The following is a 14,439-nucleotide window of genomic DNA, read 5'->3' as shown; positions in this document are numbered from 1 at the left end:
GGCTAAGGAGCGGTACATCTCTAAGCAGTTGACCAATCACAACACACCAGCTTAGGCCTGCACCACTGCTCCTAGTACTAGGATGGGTTAATGCAGAGGTCAAATGTCACTGTTTGTGTGCATGTACAGTATGTGTGACAATAAAAGAGGGTTTCATCCTCCGATTCTAATCCAATTCTAATCCAACCAATCAGAAGGACTGGGCTCTGGTTTCAGACAGAGGGTGAAAAGAGGCAGTAATAAAGGAATTTTTGAACATTATAGCATGTAAACATGTCACAGAGGCACACAATAATATTATTGTCCTAAAAATAAGCACAATATGTCCCCTTTGACAGATGTGGAAAGGAGGTAACCAAGGGCTCCACCTAGTGATAATTGTTCAACTATTAATTAAAGCTGCTTAAAAATATATTTTAATGGATTGAAAGTGAAAATGCAAAAGAGACCACTTATTGTGAACATACATAGAATAATCCCCTGAATCTGCTGCTGCCCCTGGCTTAACTGAGCTGTACAGAGAGTTTCAGCTCATTACTAAGCTGTCCCACCTTTTTGTTCATTCATATCACTCTAATTTTTGGCCACAGCGGGCAGCTGTTCAGCAAAAGCATCTCTAAAACCCAACTAGCTGATCTGCACCAAACAGCAGAGAGAGAGAGAGAGAGAGAGAGAGATTAAATGGTGCAGCATTCAGCAGCTAAAGAGAAAATAAATGTTGCTTGTGTATCGCTGCTATAAAAAGGATTATAACAGGTTTATCATAGCAATAATACTCTAATTCATTTGTTAATCATGTCTATTGAATGTCAGAAAATAGTAAACGTCCTTGCTTCATTAAAAAACTAAACTACAGTCTTAAAGTGAAAAATATTCAGCTCATTAAATATAAAAGCAGCAAATTATAACCTTAATGATGTTATGTTTATGCATGGGGTTTTTGTTATTGTGTTTTTTCTTGTTGTTTGCTCCTTTGACCCCTCACTACTCTGTCTCTCCTTCTCTGCAGGGCTGGTGTGTGACAGGGGGCGTGGCTGGTATTCTCCTGGCTGCAGATGAGGCACACCTGTTCCTATTCACATAATCAACCTGCTCTTTAAGAGCCTGGCCCTCACCTCCCTTCTCTGCCAGAGAATTAACTGCTGTTCGTAAAATCTGTTCGACAATGCTGTTCGACAATGCTGTTCGTAAATGCTGTTTGACGATCCTGGGTGCCTTTCTGCAGCCTGGAGTCTAGTTTTCTTTCTTTGCAGTTTTTGAGCAACTCTTGAGTTTTTGTCGGGGACGTTTTTCCCTCTGCTTTGTTTATGGACCTTACTGCAGCCAGCCAGCTCCCTGTCTTTGGTACCTGCCGTGGACTTGGACACTAGTAAAATACAAACGCCACAAATGAAGCTCTAATTCACCTTTGAGCAGTTGTTCGATTAAGGTTTTACATTTTTGAACTGTAGATAAGCACAATTTACTGGTATTTCTTCTTCACTTCTGTTTTATGCTCATTCAAAATGACGCTCCTCTTCTTTTCATAGTTATATATTCTAATCTCTTAACTCCCCTACATTTATCTGATAAAGTCTGGTCTGTGATTTGATGAAGAAACAACTTATTCATTTCAGTAAATATACCGAATATAAATATATATATATATATATATATATAACATAGAAAACAATTTTAGAGACTTTCCTAGAGTAAGATGTATAATCTTTTTTTAATCAAGCATTTTAAAATGTGTTTACTGAAGTCAATACTCATAAATAATACTTTTTTTTTATTTGTTGTGTTGGAAAATGAAACACATGTACAGAAGGCAGAAAGTAACCCTTGTGCAAAAAATAAAATACAAAGAATGTCAGTTCAGTTGTATACCTTGGCATCATATTCCCAAATCACTAAACCCCTCAAGTTGTATGTCAATGATAACAATTGTATTTAATCACTCTTTACACACACACACACACACACACACACACACACACACACACACACACACACACACACACACACACACACTTCTTCCCATCAAATGTAGTACAATTGCATATAAAAACATCTTCAAGCAACATTTTCAAAAAGATGCATGTTAAAACCGTCGTGCTCAGTTTGGCAGAGTAAACCGAGTGTGTATGTGGGCCCATGCAGGTTGAGCCAGTCAGAAAAAAAGATATAAACATTTATTCTGCAATACAGACATGGTGTCCCTATTTATCCTATTTTTCATTTCAGCATTGACCCCTCATATAACTGTTTACCTTCTGCTTTGTGAGTGTTTTTCAATGATAACCTGCTACTTCTGAATGGAAGACATGTTGATCTTTAGATGTATACTACATGTATTTTGTAGCTTTCAAAACATTTACTAAAATGATGGGAATGGTGTATAAGGTTGTGTAAGGCTCTAATCAATATATATTTTCTATTCTAACATTAGCAGTGAGTCTTTAGCGGAAAAAACTATTCCCCAGGTTTGAAACTGAACTTTTTGATTTATTTTCTGTCAAATGTCTTTTTTTGTGTCTTTCTTTCTACCTTTCTTGAAAATTCTAATGAGAAGGAGTATGGGCAACCCCGCACGGCAGATTTTAAACAGACATATAATTGTGTTCAATATGAAGCCACAGCTGTCATTTCGTCCCTGTAAGTTGAGGAGAGTCGGCTAGTAAGAGCCAACTACAGCGTGAATATTTAGCAACTGCCTTTTCTTTCGAAATGTTTTTGATTGACAGTGGCCGCTTTTTTATTCTTTTTACAAGGTTTGGTAATTCCATGCAGATAGCAGCTGCATTTGAAATAAAGCCACCGTCAACCCAACATGATGTTTCAAAGTTAAAACTAAACACCTGACTTTGATTTATTAGTGTTTTCGAAAACATTTGCTGCGGTGCTCGACTTCTTTAACCTTTCGTGCCTGTGAGCAACAACTTAAGGATCAACATAAATTAATAAGACATTCCACAATTATTGCTTCCTCACTTGAGGCTGCATCAAAGCATTTGTATTTACCGCTTACTGAAGGTGTTTGTGAAAGTCATTTTGTAAATGTTGTGAGTGAGTCAACTGATCCAGAGGCTTAACACTTCATGCATTTTTCTGAAGCTGAAGTGCCACTTCTCCAGCTTATTTGTTGCGGAAAGAGAATTTTCTGAACACTCAACCTGTGTGGGACTAACGCCTCCACAAAGAGGAATTACTTGTCAACATGACCTTTCAGACTTTGGATTAATTGGTGGTATTTCAAGTCTTTGCTCACCGTGTATTTCAAAGATACACTATGACAGCAGCAATTAATCATGTTCAATCAATTCATAACATTTCCAAGGCTAAAAATAAGCAGGAGGAAATCAGAGAATAAAGACCATTGCCAAAAGCCCAATTTTTCAGTGGTAATGAAAGTGAAACATATATGTGTATCTCCCAATGAATTACTGCTGGAGGTCACATCTGAACAACATCTGGAATAAGGAATTGAATGTGTCACATGTATATGGATATGAAGGTATACTGCTTATTAGTCTTATTTTTAGCAGCTTGTGTCACAACAAGTGTTGAGTCACATGTTTGACATGTTCAACAAGCTACATTAATGATCTGCATTATAGAAAACGTCTGCTTCTCCTTTTTAAATTTGAATAATACATTAAATGCTTCCCAATAAAAAGGAAAGGCTTCTTTATTTTCATGTAGGATAATGATGGGTTGGCATATGATCAATGTGACAAGCTTAAATACAGCTTTTGTTTTTTAGTCTTCTGTGATTTCTAAGGGTGATGTGATGCTTTTGAAATTAGAATAAAGAAGCCTGAGCCTTTCATTAGCAAATGTTACTAATACTTGTATAAATCAGATGTTAAATAAATCAGATGTTCAATTACACAGCCTTCATCCACTACTCTCTCCTTTCAAACAAAAGAGTGTGTTGCAGTTTCTAATGTGGGTTGACACATAATTACAAATGTTTCAGTTAGAGTATAAAAAGATTTTGACAATTGCACAGAATATTATCTCCTGTAATTCTAATAGTCACTGTAATTTGGTCATTTAGAAATACATTAGATATGGTCGATACTGGGCAAATAGTGTTGGTTGAGAGGTTGGAACCAAAATCACGGTTACAAACAATAAAATACTGTTGATTATGTGCTTCTCTCAGTCTTTTCAGCATTGTGCAATTATCAAAGAATTGCCTCATGGGATAATTTATGTGCACATACGCGTCAGAAAATCAATGCAGCAGAAAAGAAGGATCGATCCTCACTTGATACAACATACGACCAGAATTTAAAGCAGACATGAGACTAGAAAGTCACCCTTTTTTTTTAAATGGAGGGGCTGGGGATACCAGGTCCAGGATAAAGAGATCAATGCGCTGCTTTTCTCTACAAGTTTTTCAATGGATGTGAGAGAGGAGTTTCTGAAACGGTACAGTGGCCAAAGGGAAGTTGTTCTACATCAAAATATACAAATTAAATGCGAAGCACATAGTGGGTAAAATATGTAGCAAGGTAAAAGTATACAAAAATTAAACAGATTACACTAAATAAATTAAATATGCTTTCATGTGTCCCAATAATGTGCAACATAAACCCAAATCACGCTCACATTACATGCTTACGTCATCCTTTTTTTATCACAAAGGCTGTGAAAGGCAAAAGGCACCAGATATCCTTCATCATGCCGAACATTACATTTGAGTTCCAGCTGATTCATGTGGGAGATTTAAGATGTCTATATTAAAACAAAGAAAACTGAAAATATACATTTTCATTCACATCATATTTGTGTTTGCTATGTTTGAAATAAAAGGGTGTGTAAAAAACAAAAATTGAATTTTTGTTTTTGATAACTGCATGAATTATTTCTTTATCACGAGATGAAGGAATGTCATGATATTTTTTTCTTCCAATTTTCGTGATAAGGTGAAGGGGAAGTTTGATTGTATGCACGGTTCATATCAGAAAGAAAAACATTAAATTGTTCAATTTAGTCTGCAGTTTTCTAATAATGCATTTCATTTTGTTTTAATTGGGTCATTTTAAACCTTCTATAAGATTGTTAATACTATAATGATTAAAAGATATGAAACAAATTAAAGGTATAATTAGAGGAAAAGACGTCACCCTAAAACGCTGACCCTCTTTACTCTATACTTTGTGGAGTATTTGACTTTCTGATAACTGGCCAGTCTGGTTAAGGTTTGGGCGTAATATTTCTACGGTGAAGATGACAGTGAATATCAGATTAGGGTCAACATTCTTCGTAATCAAAAGGAGCAGGTTTTTCAGGCAGCTCCAACTAAAGCTTCAATAAAACAGCATGTGTTACTGTCACATTCATTTTGAGTAGGGGGAGGATATTGATAAAAACACTCACCCACTATGGTCACCTTCACAAACACAAATCATAAAACAACAAATTAAAGTGGTTACACAAAAAACTAGAATATTAAAAGAACAAACCCAATGGAATTCATTTTATATAAAAGGATTGACACATATCCAAAGGGTCGATATTGCATGAATATAAATAAATCGTTATTGGCTCTGTTAGGGATTTAATTTCTTAGCCGAATAATGATTGTGTGACCCAAGTCAGAGATTCTACAGAATACCAATCCTACCCAGTGGGATATCACTGATAAAGGTCTTTGTTGTGCAGGGTCAACACTGCAGTCTGGGTCACATAGGGACAAGCTTATGCTTATGCTTCGTGTTTAAAGCCATCGTGTATTTTGAAAACTTTAAACAAGGGATTACAGATGGATAATAAATGTTAAGCAGAATCTGAAGCCTCAAAACACCACCGTTAATGAAGTTACATTCTTATGAAGGAACACAATCAGTGCGTCCAGATTGTAATCAAACAACCATGAGAATTCAGAATGGAGTGAGGAATTCCAGCACTCCAACTACAGCGATAAGACACGAATGTGGATAATATGCTATACTAATTATGTCTGTCTGTGTGTGTCTGTGTGTGTGTGTGTGTGTGTGTGTGTGTGTGTGTGTGTGTGTGTGTGTGTGTGTGTGTGTGTGTGTGTGTGTGTGTCAATTAGTGCTTCCAGTGCTAAACAGACTAACTCATTGGTTCTTAACTGCATAATATACATTTATCAGGCACTTGTTTTAAGTCATAACAAAAAACCAAATATAATGGACTCTCTTAAATTTGATGGACAGGTCCAATGATTTTATTCTGCTCTCATTCTCCCAGCATTTAGCTACCCTATATATGCTCTGAGCCTCTCAACTCCGTTGTGCATTCCACATCATGCTGTTCATTTTCTAAGGACAAAGAGGGGCACCACTTGGAATTGCTCTCTATTGCTTTGATCTTAGAGATTGGAAGTCACTCTCCTTATGACAAATACAAGGCTTTGTGTGTGTGTGGCTGAGTTGATGATCTGTGTGTCAGAAGCTGGACTCGGGGACTGTCCTTTTGCGTCCAAGCGAGGTTGTGCTGTATCGAGTCCTCTGCAGGGTGCCGTACGACGGTTTGTCTGTTGCCAGGGTGCGTGATGGGGCTGTAGACATCCCGTTGCGATGCAGGGAAGCTGTCCTTCGTATACTCTGCTCCGCTTTGATGGGGATGTTGGAGGAGCTCTGGGAGCGCTTGATATCCGCCGTTGTCCGTCCCACCTTCCCGTTTGCCAGCTCGTCGCCCCGGTGGCCCGAGCCATTAGACTTGCCTACTTCCGGTTCAGTTGCTCCTCCTGCTGCTGCTGCTCCATTTGACAGCGACGACTTAGAGAGCGTCCTTCTGCCTCCTTCCTCACCTGCTCCTCTTCCTGATTCACCCTCCTTTGACTTCCTTGAGTCCCTATCCTTCTTCAGGAAACTGCCTTTAAAGAAGGAGAGCAGTCCTTCATGGTTCCTAGGCACTTCTTCTTTCTTAGTCTTAGAGTTTCCTTCGTATGCACCTTGTTGTTCCCTATCAGCCCTGTCCCCTTTTTGTCTTCTCAGGGTCCCGTCCTGAAGGCTGGGAGTGCTGTAGCTGGACTGAACACCAGCACTGGAACTCCTTTTTGTCTCAGTATCCTGGCAAGCTTTGGAGGAGCTTTCCTTCCTGTCATCTTTCCTCCTGGTGAGAGTGTTACTGCTAGAGCTACTGCTGATATTCGTCGTCCTGTCGTCTCTTGGCTGGCTCCCCTTACTGCGTCTCAAGCTTGCTGTCTTATCTGACGGCCTCCTCTGGCCCTCAGGTACCTTTGTAGACTCAAGCGGCAGCCCATCTCCTGCCTTATTTAAACAACTTAAACTTCCAACACTGGAAGATCGAACATTAGCGGAAGCCCGGCCCTCAGAAGCTTCCTTCGCGCTGCGTGACTCGCTCATCAACGTTGCTATTGGATCTTTTGTGCACCGGGGCCGCCGGCCAGACTCCAAGTACTGTACCAGCTCCACAGGGGCAGGGTCTTGGACAGCCAGGGGCACTGGGTCAGGTTTCCGTCTGTCCTTTGAACCGAAGGACCAGCGCAGGGGGAACACTTTGCTCAGTGTTTCCCTGGTCTTGCTAGGTGCTCTCATGCTCACACTCCTTCCCTGAAGACCTCTGATAAAAGGCCTGCTATCGAAACCCCCTAACAATTATGAAGAGAGGGGAAATGTTTTAGTTTTTCAATTTAAATGTGACATCTTTAACTAAACCATACAAACTATTTGCGATATGTGCAATATATATATATATATATATATGCTGTTAAAAACTGTGCAATATATACCTGGCTGCTAAATATCAGAACTGTTACAGGATGTGTATTTTGTAAAATGTGTAACTTTTTTAATTATCCTTAGTAATTTTTAATGCATGCTTAGGTAACATTAAGCTGTCTTTGGCTCTTTTCTCTTTTTCTGCTGTAACAATGTAAATGTCCCCTCTGTGGGACTAATACAGTTATTCTGATTCTAAACAACAAATAAGGTAGTGAACTAATTAGGGCAAATACTGAGTGGAGCCCCTTACCTCTTTCTTCTTTTGAACCGTTTTCAAAGAAGACCGGAGACTCGGGTGAGTCAGGTAAGGAGGATGGGCAGGTGGTGGAGGATCGAGAGACCATACTGCCTCTCTGACTGTCCCCTGTCAGCCGTATCAGCCAGTGGTCTGACATTGATGAACTTGTGGATCCTGTAAGACACACAGAATGAAAAAAAGGGAGAACATAAAACATAAACAGTGACCATTTCGGAATTGTATCACACACAGTCCCAATATAGGGCTTATGACTAAAAGCAGGCAAGCAAATGACCTTTTGATCATCCTGTCACCACTTTCCTATCCCTACACGTCCCCATCCTTCCTCCACACCTACATTTAAACTCTGCGCTCATTTGGACTACACATCTGTACAGTTTTGCGATTGTATCAGGCCCAGTGGCTATTGTAACAGACAGACAGTACTTGAGTTCCTCAGTGGTAGCTGCAGGGGGTTTCTCCAGGACCACATGTTGCCATGATGACACAGGCTGAAACTAACAAGATATAAACAATACCTGCATTGCTGTGGGTTAAGAGTATTCCACCAAGTGAGCATTGCACTATATTGTTGGATTCATTTATAAAACATATACCACCAACAGTTTGTTTGGAGATTTTAATGTGGTCAACTTGCAGCTGTTCATGTAGCCTCAAGCTGCTAACCTTAACCAGAAATGAGGAATAGAGCGATGTGGTAAGCTTATTGTTTTTGAGTCCTGCACACCTACAGGATTTTGTCATTTGCAAAGCTTTGTTTGGAGCCACAACCGGCTTATACAACTTTATTTATTAACACATGCAGCAGCCGAACTTGCTAATAGTGGACACTACTTTTAATGTGTTATTTAATGTTATGTGTGTAGTTTACATCCAAGCAGTTCGTTCCAAAGGGAAAGTTTTGGTTTAAAGTCAAAGAAAGTTTGTATCAAACTAAAATCAACTCTAGATCCATTATTCCGGCAGCGGTGGTGGAGTAATTGTTAAAATCCTTTACTTAACTTAATGAAGTAACACCACAATGTCAATACACTCTTTCCTTGTATTACAAGTCTAGGATTCAAAGTAGTTGAGGGAACATACTGGGGAACAGGTGGTTTTCTACCACATATCCACCAACACATATTAAAGCCTTTTAGTCAAAGTTTTGTATTGCTAGAGGTTAGAATTTGTGCTGAAAGTAGAGAGGGAAACAACTCTTTGTGTGGGCTGTTTTGGGTCAGCCTAATTGAGCAGAATGTGCCGTGTTGTTAGCAAACCATGAATCATTGAAATGTAAAAGAAAACAATGTTTTTTTTGTTCCTTTTATTTCTGCCTCCTGCCTTATTACCATATGTTCTCCAGCTTGTAAAAAGAAAATAGATGGACGGCTGCCATCATTGAGATGTTCCAATCCCCATGAAGCATATCTGTCTCTCCTCCAGATGCAGAGGAAGTCAGGACTAAGCCACAAACCACTATGGGCAACAAATATAGTGCAAGATCTAGATGCCAGGGGATGTACAAACATAACATTTGGTGAAGAAACAACTGTCAACGACTGTTACCTGCGACTCAATTACTCAGTAAAAGAAAAAGTATTACACACTGCAACTGTGTTTTTCTATAATCTGATTATATATATTATATTATATCAATATTTTGATTGGCAGACAGTGCCTCATGCTCAGAGTGGCTCAGTGGCTCAGTCTGTAGGGACATGGTCTTGGAATTGAAGGGTCGCCGGTTCACGTCCCGATCGGACCAAAAATAAATATGGAGTGAGCTGGTAGCTGGAGAGGTGCCAGTTCACCTCCAAGACCACTGCAGAGGCACCTAACCTCAAAACTGCTCTCTTGGCACCAAGTTCCTGGCATGCCTCTCTGCTATCTGCATGTGGTTGTGTGTGTGCATGTATATCCTCTGTCTGTGTGCATGTATATCCTCCCCTGTGTGTGTAATGTGTGTGAAACACAACAGAGTGGGGAAAGACATAATAAAGTATGTCTTCCTCTTCTCCAAACGTACACAAATAATGCTGTTTTTTCATCAACACAATGCTTATCACAATATTCCCCACACAGAGACTTTGACAACAACCATATATGACATTCTTCAGAGACTAACTTAATTGCTAATATAATATAATTGTTGAGTATTGATTGATTAAGGTGTAATAAATAATTTTGTTATGCGAGTGTCATTTAGCCTAGCTTCAAATTAAAAAAGGACTGATTAGGTTTTTATAAGCTGTTTATTGTGCATGCATGGGCACACTGCAGGACTCAAATAGCCCGATTTAAAAAGACAAAATGCATATTATTGTCAACCTTTTAATGTTTTGTTGTTTGTAGTATATTATAAAGCTAACTATTATGAAGAAATGCAGTTTTCCAGAGTGTCCAGAGAGGAGGAGACTAAACAAACTGTTGTCCATCATGGATACNTAACTCATTCATAAATGGACATGTGTATTAAACTTAAAAACAACGCACCCTGTGAAACACATCACCATCCATGAGCCACTAACATTTATAACTAGTGAAAGGGTGCGTTGTTTTTAAGTTTAATACACATGTCCATTTATGAATGAGTTATAACATTCACGCTGACCTACAGTAATACACATTTTTCACATGAAATGCAAAGTAAGATGCAACAGAACCAAGCAAAACATTTTATTCACACATGAAGAAAATCAGGACTCAAAATAATGACTATTTAGAATGACTGATATACATATTTAAACGTAAAAGCTTTTCTCAGACATAAATGAAAGACTTGGTAAGAAATAATGTGTGGTGTCTCGTCAATTGTGTTAGTTGTGTTTGTTTTATGTCTGTCATTTCATGTTTAGGTTTCTATAGAGTCAGGTTTTCATGTTACTTCACGTCTTGTCTGTCTATTTTATGTCTGTCATCTCTAGTCAAGTCCCCATGTTTCATGTCATGTCTCGTTTTCCCATTTCCTGCTTTATTTTGTACTTACCTCTTGTCTTTCTTTTCAGGCCCTGTTACTTTCTCCCTTTGGGTGTTTTCCCGCCATCGTCAGTGTCTGCCCCGCCCCTGATTGTTTCCACCTGTTCCCAATTCCCTCATGTTTAAATAGTCCTTGTCTCCCTTTGTCTTGTGCCAGTTCGTCTTGTTTCAGTGTGGTTATTTTGTCCAGAGACCCAGCATGATACCAGAGAGGAGAGTTACCAGAGAGGAGAGTTTTGTTTGTTTGAAATCAAGAGTTTTGTTTTGTCCTCGCAAGAGAGATTTTTTGTTAAAACTTTGTTTTATTTTTTCTCATTAAAATATGAGTCGTTGCATTTGAGTCCAGTAGTTTTGTACCCCGTTCTAACATAATGGTACTCAGACTGGACAGGCTTTGTGACGTATATCCTTGAACAAGCGGTCAAGCAGTCCATCAGGGTGAGCAGAGCCAAGCCAAGATGACCATTCAAGAACCTTGAGGTGTTCCTCCAACAAACTCTCTGTACGGTTTCCTCTGAGTCTACGGAGATGTCCTTTGACGGTCGACCAAGCTCTTTAATTATGTTGGATATGACTCTGCCAGTCTGGGGGTTCACCAACCACCTGCTGTGGTTTATGGTGTAGTGGTTGTATCCCACGTTACTCAGCACTCTCCTGTATGCCCTCCACTCATCAATAATAATGCTACTTCCTGACTTAACATGTCGTCCAATCAGAGGGACAAGGTGGCATCTTGATCGTTTCTCCACTAGTTTCAACACTAGTCTCCGCCTTTTGTCTTTAACTCCCATCATTCCGAAGACCCATTTCTTCCTTCTCCATGTAGGAGAAGGAAGAAAAACAAATACATGTTGTATGTGAGGGACTACGGATGGAAATTAGCTCAAAGCTCAAATCCGGCATATTTACATTTGAAGCATTATTTGTTTAAAGTGTTCATCAATGTGCATTGTCCCTTTTCAAATAAACGATTAAAAGAAAATTAAATGACATGGGGATGTAACAGTGTACTGTGTCAGTCCAATTGTGTGTGTTTGTCAAGAAGATACTATTGGCCATTTATTTTATGAATGCTTGTATCGTAGAATATTGTGGTATGATGTAGAATGTTTTATTAGGAAAAAGATGGGACAAAACATTCAACTCCAGGACAAAGACATTCTTATGTACTTCAGGGATGATAGTATGGATGCATATTTTGTCTTTTTTGTGCAGTTAATTGTATTTTTAGGGACATTTAATATCCATAAAAAGAAATGGGCTGACTCCAAACCACATTCTGTATTGTACATTTCAATCAACAATTTAGTATATTAGCACTATTTAAAGCATTAGGAATAAGAAGGCAATAAACTAATTTGATATTTAAAAAATATTTAATCTCAAGTATCAAAATGTATTTTCTTTCCTTTTTTTATGTTTTCTTTATTTATTGTATGTAATGTATTGTTGCATTGTATGTCTGCCCCTGGACTTTGTCTGTTGTATGTCAAATGTATGATGTTCATGTATGACAATTGAATATATTAATACAAAATAAAAATAAATTGTGGGTGTTTGTGTCGCTGTTGAAGGGATTTCACATTTTCTTTGGGTCAATATCTGCGATTATGTTGACTGGAGGCAGGTTTGTGCCTTTGCTCTGTGCTCCTGCCACATGTAGCACACACTGCTGTGACTGCTGTGTCACTTTGTTCGGGCCATGGGTTTGCTCCAGGCGCCTCTGTCTGAAGGCAGATTTGGCAGTAAAAGCGCCAGATAATTATTTCTGATTTTGGCATGTGTTAGAGGTTGTTTAAAGAAACAATATGTCCCTTTCTAAAACTGGTTGGTCAATTGAGAATCTGTTGGCCCACTGAAAAATACTAAAGTTAATTCTATAATGCAATCATTTTACAGTAAAAAAGGTTTCTCTGTGGTTTTCTTTTTCTATTGACTTGACATTGAAAACGATAGATCATTCTGGATTTGGAAATATTTATAAATCACTAAACAATATTGTCAGCACAGCAAGAGCAAATACATCTTGATAAACTGGAAACCAAATCCTTCTTTCTCCCAGAAAAACTTGAGAAATGACCTTGTCTCCAGAAGATGTGATAAGAAAAACGTTTTTTCACTCAGGTATATTGAATTGATGCCATGCCTCCACTTGGACGTGATGATAGAAAACTGACCTCAATTTATTTTCTCTGGACTCAATCCAATGTATCTCTTGGCATGAGTTAAACCGGGGTGGACTGTCCTCAGTGTGTCAGCTGTGATGTCGGCAACAGACAAAGCCCTCTTGAAATACAAACCCTGTCTTGTTTACCATCCTTTGTCAGTGCGACAAAATGCTGTGTCATATGTTTATGATTTATTACTGTTTATGTGCAAAATACAATTTACGGTGAGAGAAACTGAGAGTATTTAGGCCCTATGTTGCAGGAAATTGTACTTTCAGGTGTTAATTACATAAATAAATTCCCTATGTTACCTCCCCTTGCACCCACACCTTAATTGTAGGCGCCCATGGTGACTGGTACATTATTACTCATCACACCCAAGATCTACAACGCAGTAGGATTTTCAATTATCTCATGCCACCTCAGGTGGCTCCTACGAATTCATGTATTAATGCCCCAACGTTTTTGCCCTTTATGTCCTATTGTCGCAAATAAACCACATTTAAAAAACGCATTGGTTTTTATTGCAGAGTTGAAATAATAGACCTGGAAGACTTGAGTGAAAATCCAATAAAAATAAGATCACAGGAGGCATCTGCAAGTTGAGTCCTGAGCTCCTGAGCAAGATAACGGACATTTTTAGTTTGAAGTACACACACCTTTTCACAATTTTTAAAATACAGTTTTTAAAATACAAACTTTCAGCTTGCTTAAGGGGACAAAATACTTGATGTTCACCTGCTCCCCTAGTTCTGCTGATTTTGGTTGTCTGTTTCTGTTTATCTTAGGCAACATTTTCATTTCATTGTAGGTTTGTACCCTACTTAACATGCTCTATTTTGGATTCATTTAGAATCTTGTGTTTTTTTGGCTTTTTTCTTTGTAACTCCTTCAAAAGGGTGTAAGCAAGCTAAACCCATATTAAAGATAGAGCTAAAACATAGCAGACCACTTATTGGTCAGAGAGAATCGTCACTGTATTACAGGCAAGTTTCTCTTTAAACTATGTTGAATATTTTGGATACTTTTACGCCTGCTATCAAAGCATTGAGAATATTTTAAACGTGTTAGATATAAGAGACTGAAATCATAACTACCACAATAAACAGTTCTATCAAATATTTCTTTTACAGTTAAGATGTATTAATCGGTGCTCACAACAGTACAGACAGATTGGACCACATTGTTTCCCAATGACTTAAGCAAAATCGCTCATGATTTTAAACGATGCTTTTTACAATCTTTTGCTACATAAACGAAGAAGAACAACACCACCTACACCAGAGCTTCTCATCCTTGGATCCAACAGGTGAGAAAAACAAAAAATGTGTAAAAAGTGGTTTTC

At 38.5% G+C, this 14,439-nt stretch overlaps 2 protein-coding genes across 2 annotated transcripts in view; one reads left to right on the top strand and one right to left on the bottom strand.

The window, feature by feature from the left end:
• Positions 1-1,059, top strand: part of LOC104947997 (ubiquitin carboxyl-terminal hydrolase 43-like) — a 62,894-nt gene extending 61,835 nt beyond the window's left edge. Inside the window, exon 12 of the mRNA XM_010774137.1 lies at positions 1,010-1,059. Within this exon, the coding sequence (XP_010772439.1) occupies positions 1,010-1,059 (50 nt within the window). The remainder of the gene's footprint in view (positions 1-1,009) is intronic.
• A 703-nt stretch (positions 1,060-1,762) lies between these two features.
• Positions 1,763-8,164, bottom strand: LOC104947996 (ubiquitin carboxyl-terminal hydrolase 43-like). The gene is made up of 2 exons (XM_010774136.1): positions 7,960-8,164; positions 1,763-7,576 (listed from the first exon to the last, which is right to left on the bottom strand). The coding sequence occupies exons 1-2, from the start codon at positions 8,162-8,164 to the stop codon at positions 6,408-6,410; spliced, it is 1,374 nt and encodes a 457-aa protein (XP_010772438.1). The 3' UTR covers positions 1,763-6,407.
• Positions 8,165-14,439: the final 6,275 nt, after the last annotated feature.

This window comes from Notothenia coriiceps, unplaced genomic scaffold, assembly GCF_000735185.1.
Source record: "Notothenia coriiceps isolate Sejong01 unplaced genomic scaffold, NC01 NC01_scaffold00013590, whole genome shotgun sequence".
NCBI classification, from domain to species: Eukaryota; Metazoa; Chordata; class Actinopteri; order Perciformes; family Nototheniidae; genus Notothenia; species Notothenia coriiceps.
Note: the sequence above shows the minus strand (reverse complement) of the source record. Positions and strands in the feature narration are given on the sequence as shown.